General features: G+C 47.0%; 1 protein-coding gene across 1 annotated transcript; it reads left to right on the top strand.

Moving 5' to 3' along the window:
- Window positions 1-40: 40 nt before the first annotated feature.
- Window positions 41-11391, top strand: LOC134508315 (hydroxysteroid dehydrogenase-like protein 2). Its single transcript, XM_063319727.1, has 7 exons — window positions 41-114; window positions 1376-1489; window positions 4179-4370; window positions 4856-4984; window positions 9196-9406; window positions 9514-9635; window positions 10880-11391. The coding sequence occupies exons 2-5, from the start codon at window positions 1462-1464 to the stop codon at window positions 9396-9398; spliced, it is 552 nt and encodes a 183-aa protein (XP_063175797.1). The 5' UTR covers window positions 41-114; window positions 1376-1461; the 3' UTR covers window positions 9399-9406; window positions 9514-9635; window positions 10880-11391.
- Window positions 11392-11818: the final 427 nt, after the last annotated feature.

Here is an 11818-nt window from a genome sequence, read left to right as displayed (position 1 = left end):
GTGAGGCGGGAGGGCCGGGAGGAGCAGGAGCAAGAGGAGCGGGAGCAAGAGGAGCGGGAGGCCGCCGCCGGCTGCTTTGGGTGTTAGAGCTGGAGAAAGCACACGGCAGCTGTGGTGCGTTTCAGCCTGGGTTTGAGGTAGGCTCTGCTGAAGGGAGAGTCCTAGAGACGGAACCTTTGGGAAGCTTTGCTGAGCGATCTGAGGGGCCGGTGGTACCAGATCCCACAGCGAGGAACACGGGGAAGGTGTTTCCCATCACCACCTACGGGCGGGCGCAGGCGCTGCTGCTCTCCCAGAGCGTGGAGAGCAGGCGGAGGCAGTCCCGCGTACCGGGGCACGGCTGGGGAGGAGGCCGCCCCAGCTGTGAGGAGCGCGGGGGTGGCGGGGTGAGGGGACGTAGGCCCACCCGAGATTAGGTAGGGGTCTACAGGACATGAAAAGAGGATTTTGCCGCCAGCCTTCCTCGGTGATGGCTGGCGGCCTTCCTGCGAACTGCACACTAGGGAAACGACAGGATTGAATCCGAGTGTCTCCCCTTGGAGATCTCCCAGGGGCATTGAGGTGTTGGACTACACCTTTTTCCTAAATGTGAAGCCGCCTTATCTTGAAAAAGTGGGTACTAAAGTTCAGGACCGACACTTGCCTGCAACACAGTACGGGGTTTTATTTTCCATGCTGCGGCTCAATCCTGTTGTCCGGTAATGTGCCTAGCCGCCCACTTGTCATCTTCTGTGGAGACGAGTGGTTGCCAACATCCTTCTGTTCTCGGCTGGATGTGCAGAATGTCACTGCAAACTGAACTCTGTTCCTGGTCCCGCTCAAATCGCTGGAGCTTTGCCTCCATCTCATCTTCTGCCTCCCCAGCCCATCAAAATGCCTGCGGCAGTATCTTCTGCCTTCTGCTCGCCCAACCGTACCTGTCCCCCCCTGCACCTCCTCCTCTTGTCCCTCTCGTATTTCACAGGGACCGCGAGGTCGGCCCTCGCCTCCAAATCCTGCTCCGCCACATCCGCACATAACTCTTCCCGTACCACCTCCTCCTCCCTCTGCTGCCTGACGGAGCTGCTGACCTCCTGCCCTTGCCGTGCTGCCTGCCTCTTGCTGCGGTTGGCAGATCTTCCACCAGCTTCCAGCTTTGGCTTTCCTTTCCCCCTTCAGATTTGACGCTGAGATACTGCAGAGCATCCTGAATGGGATTTGGGTTTCGCAGGGAGCTGATGCCAGAAGGGGAAATCACCTGGTGGGCCTGAACCCACCATAAGAACTGAGACGGACGGTTTTACTGACTGAGACAGAAACCAGATTTAGGCATCAGCAGATGCACCGGTCCTTGTGCGCTGACTTAACAGCAGTTGTTGTTTCACTGTCCCTGCAGTTCCCGTTGTCACAGAGCTGCAGAGTCCTGTAGGGACGACGCGGGACCGAGCCAAAGGGGCCAAGGGCTGTCACTTCCCAACTGGCATGCCTTCATGCCGCTGGCTTTCCCAAGGTTGGCACCCAGCAGAGGTGGACGAAAACCGCCGTGCTGAGAAGATCTTGTTCAGGCACGACTCTCCTTCAGCCTCTCTCCACCCACACAGCCCAAGTCAGGAGGAACGCAGGGCTCAACTGTGACAGCTCCATGCCGGGCTCGTAAGCCTGCTGCCTGCCATGCGCTCCGTGTGAGCGAGCCGCTGTGCCTGTGTAGAGCTGCTGGTTTCAGCCATGCACAGAAGCCTCTGCAGGAGAAGCCCCTCGGCATCACCTTCAGCCTCCTTCCCCTCCAGTGTTTCTTTCTCTCCAGTGTTTAATAGGGGAAAGGGAGTGATGGGGCTTTTTTATACACCAGGAGGCTCATTTTACCTCCCTGGAGGTTGTTTAGCATGAGAAGCAGAGAGCATTTGACAAGGTGCTACAGAAGCTGGAAGGCTCGCGCATGGGCTTTCTGCAGTTTTGCTGGTGCCTGCGCAGTAGTCCCACTGCTCACCCCCCTCGCTACAGGTGACAAGCAGTGGGGAAGCACAGGTTCACTATGGGCTGAGCACCCTTGTGTCTGTGCCCGTGGTCCTGCAGTGGGGGAGGCACCCCCCAAACTGCCCTTCCCTCCCATGGTGCAGCATCCAGCTTGGACCAGGGATAGCCCCTGGCCCCCACGGCTACTCACACGAGAAGGTGGTACGCCCTTCTCTTCTGAAAACTACTGCTTTAACTTTGTAGGGTCAGGTCCAACACCTCCCTAGCTGCTGCTGCTCCCCTGCCACTGTAAACTGCTGTCTCTGCTAGTGCGCTGTTCTGCCAACTGTTTTATCACCACCAGCCTTCACCTGTGTCTGAGCTGGGTTCGATTGAGGAAGGTGATGAGGAAAAAGCAGTTGGTAGCAAGAAAAGAAGGAGGTAGCAAGAATGGTTCTAGTGAGTGATGTCAGCTGGGCCCCGAGCATCCTCAAGGCAGTGAGATCTTTCAGGCCAGCTACTGGCTCTGAAACACCATGCCTCTTCCAGCTGACAGTCCCAACAAACTTGTTTCTGCGCTTCCAGCCTCCTGTATATTTGAGCGGCATTTGGCATTTTACCATCGATCGAGTCTTAAGCCTGTTTTTAATGAATGTGTCTCAAAATGAATATAGAAATAGGTGGAAACATCCAATTTTTCAGGTGGAAAGTGAGGCAAGCAGAGAACCACTTATCCAAGATTACCCAGCATGCAAGGGTCATAGATCACTGGTATTCCTGTCCCATGGCTTGGTATAATTTCCATAATATACCATGGTATGGTATAATTTTCTCCATCTGTTCACTATTAACAAAGGTGCACCCTAATGAACAGTGCTGTTATTTCAACATATTAAGAAGAGAAATTTTTGCAGAAGAATAATTATATTTAAAATTACCACCTTAAACACACTACTACTTGATCAGAATATTAAATAACATTTGAATACCTAACAACAAAGGCTAAGAACATTTGTGGGTACACTGCTACTAGAAGTGATTCCCAAATTGGGCTCAAACTTTAAGAATTTGTTAGAAATAAACAAGGAGGTTGGAGGAGAGGCGTGCAGAGGGGATCTTAGGTGGGGTTTGCTAAGTGTTTTTTTGTTTTTGTTTCTTAATAACAGAATAATTACATATTTATATTAATTGCTAATAACTTAAACTGATTGAAATTCCCCAACTCAAATGTGGTTTTTTTTCAGTTGCCCAGAACAACATGTATATTACTACTTACCAACTAATGACATGGATTTTTGTCTTAAATTGTTTTTCATTGCAACTTTAAAAGGTTTCTCGTTTTGATGGTAGCAGTGAAGACAGAAAGATGTGGTAGGAAAGCACTGTGTGTACAAATCAATTGTTTCTAGTAATAATGAATGCCCTCTGGATTTCAAGTTGGTTGGGTTTTTTTCTCTCCCAAGAACTTGGACTCCACTCAAGCTATTTGGCAAAACCCCTTTTCTCATTTGGAGGGTATTATGGAAGTGGCTGTGGGGCTTCTGTACTAAAAGCTGGAGAAAGAATGTTACCTTCTGCAGGACTTCAAAACTTTCATGGTTTATAATCAGTGCCTTGTTTTGAAGAATCCTTTTTCATACCGAAGGCCACGGGGAAATATGGCTGGAAAAAGAAATTAAATGGCAAACAGTACATTTTACAGGAGTGCCTGTGATCTGTCTTGATAAATTTATATAAAAAACAGTCCGTTGCTGCCTAGATGAAACTTGCATGATTTATAATCTCTACAATCTCTTAGATGAAATGCAGAAACCTCTTTTCAGAAGCATGGGGTTTGCTGTTTCAGAATTGTAATGTGTCAAGTAGGAGAGCAACTAAGAATGCTGAACAGGTTTCATAGGAGCGACAAAATAGGGAAAAGAGAGAGGCAGAGGAGTCCAAGTTTGAACGAGTCCCCTTCCCTTGTACATATTATTTGAGCAATCTCAGGAGGACTGTTCTGCCAGGGATGGATGGTGTTAGTTCCCTGGGACTGACAACGCCCAGGGACTCACATTTAGTCGGGACTCAGAAAATAGCCATGGCTTTCTAGTGACCTAAGAGACTTTTGACAACACTTTCAGAGGCTGTTCAACTTGAACTGTCCTTTAAATGTACACGTTCACTGCAGTATAGTAAAACGCCAAATAAAGCAGTGAATTGATTTACAGCTTAGAAGCCTTCATGGAAGAATTAATTTCTTGTAGGTGCTTCCCAGGCATTCAAAGAGGAGAAGAAATTATCCCAGCATGAAGGAGCAGATGGAGCTAAGGCGAGCACAGAATCTGCTTCAGCCAAGCCACTGAGTCCTGTTGCAGAAACATTCAGAGTCATTCAGGGGGCGATGAGTGAAGAGTACGTGAGAACTACCCAGGGTGTCTTTCAGTTTGAGTTATCTGGTAAGATCATCACTTGTGAAACCTGCCCGTGTACCCGGTGTTTTCAAACAGAAAGGCTGGCCTTTTCGAGCTGGTCCCGAGAGAGACCGCCTTTTGTTCCGTTCTGTGGGATGCTCCTTCTCAGGAAGCTGCTGCCACTGGTGCCGTGTGCGGGCAGGCTTTGTCACAGCGCTGGCCCGACGGCACAGCTCAGCGTGGCCAGAGACAGGGCCAGGCGAAAAGCGCGGGCTGCTGCCGGCAAAGGGCTGCCTTTGGGCCCTTCTGCCCGCGTCCCCGGTACGTGGTGCTGCGGGGCGTCTGCCGGAGGTGGCCTTTGCCTGCACGCAGAACGCGGGGCACGGGGTAACCTTTGTCCGAGCACCGCCAGCGTGTGTAGCATGGTGTAAGTGCTCCAAATGGACACGGCAGCGTCCGCATGACGGGGAGGGATAGGGAGGGCCCAGCACTCTTTGCTGCCTTGTCACCTCTTGTCACTGTCCGTGCAGGTGAGGAAGGAGGCACTTGGTATATTGACCTGAAAACCAAGGGTGGGAGTGCCGGTTTCGGAAAGCCTCCTGTGACGGCTGACGTGGTTATGAGCATGTCGAGTGCCGACTTTGTGAAAATGTTCACAGGTGAGTGACAAAGGCGTGTGCCAGGGCGGACGCCAGTGCTGGTGCCCAGAAAACCACCTGCTGCCAGGCAAATAGAGCCTCCTCGCTTGGTGATCCTGGGCTGGGGGAGCTTTTGACTTTCTGTGGCTCCTTTTTGGTAGGACAGAACTGCTGGGATTTCTGCGACCTGTTCTGTTCTGCGAACAGGAAGAGCACAAAAGCTCACGCTGCTTTTATTAACTGGGTATTGAACTTTTAGCAGAGCTTAGCTTCAGAAAGAATCCAGTCAATCTGTTGGACTTCTGTTCTGCACATCTCTAATCGGTCTTTCCTCAGTGTGCACTGCTTTTACAGCAGAACTTGGTAGCAATGTAGCTGCTAGGTCTTGCTGTAGTGGCATTATGTTTTCCTGTGCGAGCCGCTGTGCCTGTGTAGAGCTGCTGGTTTCAGCCATGCACAGAAGCCTCTGCAGGAGAAGCCCCTCGGCATCACCTTCAGCCTCCTTCCCCTCCAGTGTTTCTTTCTCTCCAGTGTTTAATAGGGGAAAGGGAGTGATGGAGCTCTTCCTGGTCTGGTTAAGCATGTCTAAGCATAGCCAAACTAGTTGCATTTGATGTCATTATCAGCTACTCCTCACCATCTGTGATGGTTGCTCTCTGTGCACACCCACAAGACAAAGGTTTAATGCTCTCACAAAGGGGAGTAACCTACTTTACACACAGGCATACACAGCCTTTGGCAGCCCTTAGTGGTGCATCATGTTGGGTAGAGGGAAAAGCGTGAAGAGGCTTAGAGAAGAAAGCACAAAGCACCACTGTTGGGTCCTCTTCTGATGTTACTCAGGGCATTATGAGGGCCCTTCCATCATGGAAAGTGTGTTCATGGGCTCAGAGAGACCTGGGGAGTTCTGACGATCCTCCAGGAGAACAGAGTCTGGGTGCTCTCATCTACACAGAGCAAAGGAAACAAGAGACTGGGGCACTTGGAGATAGGGTCAATGTTCTCATGTGCCGGGGCTGCAATCTGTGAGTTTGCTAGCTAAGCTCCCCCCTCCACCATATTTAAGGTGAACAGGCAAATTACAAACAGAGAAAAAACCTCCATTGCCAGTTGAAGCAGTTCAAGCCCCCTCCCACAATTTTCTTCTCTGTCCTGCAGGGTGCCCCTGGCTCAGCTCTGCTGGTATAAAACTGTGTGGCGCTGCTGTGAACCAAAATGGGAAATCAACCACTGAAATAATCTCCTTTGTCTTCAAAGTTAAGCCACATGAATTCTTCAACTTTGCTCACAGTAAAAAAAACCGCACAAAACAAACCCCAAAGCTGTAGAGAAACAGTTAATTTTTTTTCCATAACAGTAGGAAATGTGCACTGCTTTTACGACACAATATGGTAGGAAAGTAACCTGTTTTTTTTCCTTCTTCACTGAGAGTCCTGAGTTATATGGTCTTGTCTTAGTTAAAATCAGTCATAATCTAGTAATGTCATTAAGTAACAGCATATAACATCTGATGCAATTTGGCCCTCTTACTGAGTTTTTTCTGGCTCCGGAAAAGATTTTTTTGTGGCGAAGTATTTGTTGGACAAGATGCAATGTCACAACTGTCATCATGTTAACTTGCTGCACTGCTTTGTAAGTCTGATTTCTGCATTTGTCACTATTCAAAACAGTTCTGAATCTTCTTTAGCAAAGGTTCAACATGGAGCCAGAAAAGAATAGGTTAATCATGAAAGAAGAAGTTATCCATTAACTAGGTTAATCATTATAATCAAGTCCTCAAAAATATTTTTAAAATGGACTAGAAAAGCAAATTCTATTTCCATCAATCAACCTCCTCCTTTTCAGCAAAGTGCTTCAATATTGTGATATATGGAGGGATATATAGATACAGATATATGGAAATACTTTGTTAGACTGAGATTTTTGAAGAGCATGAGATTTAATCACAGAGTCTGATTTAGCATTTTTATCACATGGATAAAAATATGAGATATATACCAAAGAGGAATTTCTAAAGAACTCGAAGATCTTAGTGTAGCAATATTACCATTTCCTATGCATAGCCTGTATCCAGTTCCTTTTCATTTTTCTGGTGATTGTTTCTTCTTTTTAAATAAGCTAAAGACAATCATGGCTTTCATATCAGGAACATAAGGGTTAAAGGTGAGAGGGTGCTAGCAATGTGTCTGGAGAAGATGCTGCCACAGTTCATTATTTAACACTAGCGTAACTGGCTTTTCATAGACCAGTTTTTAAATACCAGTCTGGTATTTAAAACTACAGTCACAGGACTGTTTTTAAATACCAGTCCTCATTTTTCTTTGATGCAGTATAGGTATCAATAAAATTTGTAATTGTTAGAGAAGACACAACTCAGTCTGATTGTAATGCCCAAGAATGAACAGTTTTTTCTTAGTAACTTAGTATAATGATTAAAAGAAAAATGATGTCTCAAAATTCTGGTGTTTCAAGGATATTTTTTTTCATTTTCCCTTTTTCCTCTGATTGCAAACTGTCCTCTGTTAGTGTGAGATGTGGACCTGATAGAACTTAATTTCTAGTAAGGTTATCTTGTCTTTGAATTACCTGATGTCTAATGAGGTGTGAGTTCTGATCCCAGGATTAGGGGATGCACAGCATGTTCCCAGTGTACTGTAAGAGTTGAACTCAGCACTAACTTTTCCTCTGACTGGGGCACAAACAGCATTTTTCTCACCTGTATGGGTTTCACAAAGCTTATAGGAGCTGACCATCCCGATCAGATGTTATTAAAAGAGGCTGATGATGATCTCAAGCTATTGGAATGTAGGTGCTTGTGTGCAAAATATGGTCACATAAATTTGGTTTCTTCACCACCTTCATGAGCCACCTTAAACTATGAAACGTCTTTGGAAACCTACAGATACTAGAAAACGTTTTTCAAGTGAACATACGTCTTCAAAGTACGTTTCCAAACGCTGACCTGTAAGACTACAAGAACTAAAGTAGATCAAAGAACTTGGGTATCGGGAGAAAGGGTGTTTAATTTCATACCTATTTCATCATCAGCCCCATGCCTTTGCAGTTCTCCCTTCTGTGCAACATTTCTGCCAAAGTGTTTTGTTTTTCAGGATCGCAGGGGTGGAGGGGAAAGGTCTGTAGCTTCTAATTCAATATTAACTGTGACCTGGCACCTGAAGGCAGAATGTGCTTACTTGCTTCCCTGCCTGTATCTATAGTTAATGGTGCCGTTTCTTGTGTAGTCAGTAATACTGCTGTTGTGCAAAATGGTTGGTAGTTGTGCCATTTGGTGATGGACTGTGATGCCTGTGTAATCCTAGAGAGAGGTGTCCTCTTTAGAAGAAAAGTGATTTAGTTGGAGATGGACCCAGAGCAGCACAACCTGTCTCCAACTGGCCACTCTTGTTTCTTCTCTCTCTAGTGCGTCAGTAGTGTTGCTTGCATGATGGAAGAGTGGGAGGTCACCATGCTGCTCTGGGGGATACTGACTGCTTCTGGCACCTTGATTGGTGTGAGCGGTTATGGATTCACGCCTGACAGGACAGGCAATTCATTAGCAAGAAAACTTGGACCTCTGTTTTTCAGTTAAATGTATTTACACTACTTGAATCAGGATGAGTGTGTCCCGCAGGCAGCGTCAGGATGTGGGTATGTATCCCACTATCTTCCCTCAAAGTCCGTAGGGTAAGTGGGGTGGTGGCAGTGCCACAGGATGGGTACTGTGGGACCTGCTGATGCTGAGTGTTAGGGATGTTTGATCCTTGCATTATGAACATTCATATTATGCCATTCCTGGAGTTTCCCCTGTAAACAGACGTGGCTGAAAAACATGCCAGTCTGCTGCGCGCTGTTAGGACGAGACCTACAACGGGTGCTTGAATGGAGGGATTACTGCAGGTATTTGCATTCTTCAGAGGATTTTTACATGAGGGCAGAAACCTGTTGCTCAGTTCGCAGATTTTGAGGCCCATAAAAATGAAGTGATTAGTCAAACTGTGACTGTTTTGTTACTGCAAATAATGGGAGATAAAGCTACAAGTTTCTTTGGGTGACAGCTCCAGTTAGTAAATGAAGAAAACAGCTCTGAGACCCGCGCAAAGCACAGGCACTATCTGCACGCTGCTGACGGCCATGAAGAGGACCGATGGCTCATCCTGCTGCCAAGGAAACGTAAGCCCGTGCCTCCTGTGCCCAAGGGCTCTGTGCCGATGTTCTCTCTCCTCCCTCTTCAGTACAGTTTCAGCTCCTCGTCTGGGTGTTTTTCCCCGTTTTGAGCCGACCCGGGAGCGCTCCGGCGGCCGGCAGAGGGAGCAGTCCGCACACGGGAGGGTCCGGCCGTGCCCCTGCGGCGACAGACCCGGGGACACTGTCACCCCCAGGACCCCGGGCACCGCAAAAGGCGCTTGTGCTGCCAGGCTTGCAGCAGGCTCGCTAAAGGACTTGGTAACATGCATCAATACCATTTTCTACTCCTAGTAGTGTTCAAAAGTGGGATAGGATGGGGTAAGCAAGTTTGTGGTGACAGCAAAATCTCTATCTGTGCCTCGCAGTCTCTCACGTCCCTTGCCTCGCCTCTGGTACAAGTCCCCGCTACAGAGCAGGAGTGAGGGTGTACTTCTTGGTGACAGAGCACCAGGACTCATCATACTTACTTCTCCCAGCAAAATAATCGGTGAGAGAGTAATGCTTTGTTGACAGGGAGAGAGTTGGTTTGGAAGAACATTAGCTGGAATGCTTAAAATTTTGACAAAATTAAAACCTTGTATTGGAGTGTTGCTTAATCTTAGTTCTGCGCAGCATTCTATCCTAGAATAAGACATTGCTTTATATAGTGAAGTTAAGCAATAACTAACTAAATATAACGAACTCAAGCAGTAATACATAGAATCAGTATTTTTCACTGATCCTCTGTAGCTCTGCTTCTCACCATTCCCACCAGTGGCTGACGCTGAAGGAAGGGGAGGGGACCTTGCCAACTGTATGGGGACAGTATCATTGCACCTTTTGAGACAGGTTTACCTGCACAGAGTTTTATCAGCAGGATACACATGTCAACTTGAAATTACCACAGGGGAAAAATAACAGAAAGAGAAGGAAGGGGGAATCTGCCCAGTGGCCAGCCAAGAAGTGAAGCAATGGGGCCCCCAGAAGAGCGTCTTTTCCAGTGTCAGCAAGCATTGAGGATGAGGAAGATGACTATAACTACTCTTGTCAGGCTTTTTCCTCTGTCAGCTCTGTGCTTGGCAATAGGACCCAGCCAGGCTCCCTCTTGGTTGTTCCTGTGTATGGTGCTGCCATTGCTGAGAGGATCACATTTAATCAGTCACAGGTGATGCATGCTGGTCACTCCACTTTGTGCATCTTCATGGCTGGCAATGCTTATGGGATATTTACGTGACTATTACCTACTTTTCTATTCGCTAACTCTCGTTTTTCCCCTAATGTAAACTAAACTTACAAAACAGGTAGGAAGCGCAAGAAGAAGAAAGGGGGGATTCTCAGACTGTTAGCAATTGCTTCCATGAGAACCTACTATAATACTGAGATTTGCGGGTAGAGGGCCATGAGAATAACAGTACAAACACAACAGCCTAGGAAGGAGAAGGGAAAAGACGTGCTCTTGTATGTGCTGCAGTTGGCGTGTCTGGCATTTGCTGTTCAGTGCTAAAAGTTGTGAAAATTAAGTGAAATTAAGTTGTGATCGTAAGTTTGGACTCGGAGGTCCATACATTAGAACTTCACAACCAAGGAGGCAGGAAAGTGCACGCACTGTTTCTGCACAGCACAGTTAAGCTCAAGCTCTGTGGTTAAGATCAGTCCCTATGCAACAAAGAAAAAGTGGCTTCTGTTAAATTTCTTAAATGTGAACTGTAATTTTAATCTTCTTTCCCTGTTTTTACTTTCTCCCATTTATAGGAACCACATGGCACGGCCATCAACTCTCAGAACACACCTTTTCATCAATGGTTAAAGTTTTAGCAGGTTGGGGGATAACTACCACATCATTATCTTCAGTTGTAATCTTTGCCCTAATGGTGTATGTGTGAGATACAGTATGGGGAGAATAAATAGCATAAAGCCCGTGTGCAGTGTTCTGGATTTCTTCCTAGACATATAATTCATACTCCCTAAAAATATTTTGTCCAGAAGCATGTTGTCAGCTACTTCTTTATAAGCTAAAAGCTTACAATTTCTGCTAAACAATTAAATGTGATACAGGAGAATTTTGTGATCCAGAGTTTACTGTAAGAGCAGAGTGCCTGAGGTCACATGTATTCACTGAAACTCAGATCTCTCAAACTCTTAAGTTTAACAGGCCAAAAATGGAGGGAATAATTTACCTTACCCAACGCTGGGAGGAAACAAGCCCAGCTGGCTCACTTCGTTATTTTCTTTGCCAGAGGAATAAATGCTCCTGTGATGGTGACAGTTGAATATATCCTAAATAAATAATGTCCTGTCTTCATGTTTACCACCTTGGCTGCTGTCATTCTCTTTTCGTTGAAGAAAAGGAGACTCCCCAAAGACATGAGATAGGAGACACTGTTACAGATGGGCAACTGCACCAAAGGCTGTAAATGACCCCAGGATTTCTGCGGCGGAACCGAAAATCAGCCCCCGCACCAGCCCAGCTCTGTTGTTCCAAAGCTCTTCCCCACCCTCCACCTCTTTCACGGTTGCACTGTGAGCTCTGTAAAGCATCCTGTAAAGAAGCAGGCTTGCCCTCACAGACTGGCATCAAGAAGGGAACAGAAATGGACGCGCTGTGGGTCTGCTACAGCCTTCCTGTGTCTCTGGTGGAAAGCTACCCTTTTTCTGAACGCAAGATCTCAGAGGTAGCAACGCAAGGGGGTG

This window comes from Chroicocephalus ridibundus, chromosome Z (genome assembly GCF_963924245.1).
Source record: "Chroicocephalus ridibundus chromosome Z, bChrRid1.1, whole genome shotgun sequence".
NCBI classification, from domain to species: domain Eukaryota; kingdom Metazoa; phylum Chordata; class Aves; order Charadriiformes; family Laridae; genus Chroicocephalus; species Chroicocephalus ridibundus.
The sequence above is the reverse complement of the archived record's forward strand: the minus strand, read 5'-3'. Positions and strand labels throughout refer to the sequence as shown.

What these genes read in the sequence shown, in the direction of transcription:
- LOC134508315 (XM_063319727.1), top strand. Translation starts at nt 1,462, where the DNA reads ATGCCTTCATGCCGCTGGCTTTCCCAAG. An exon ending in ATGCCGCTGGCTTTCCCAAG is followed by an intron (nt 1,490 to 4,178) that starts GTTGGCACCCAG and finishes AATTTCTTGTAG; the next exon opens with GTGCTTCCCAGGCATTCAAA. An exon ending in CTTTGTGAAAATGTTCACAG is followed by an intron (nt 4,985 to 9,195) that starts GTGAGTGACAAA and finishes CTCCCTCTTCAG; the next exon opens with TACAGTTTCAGCTCCTCGTC.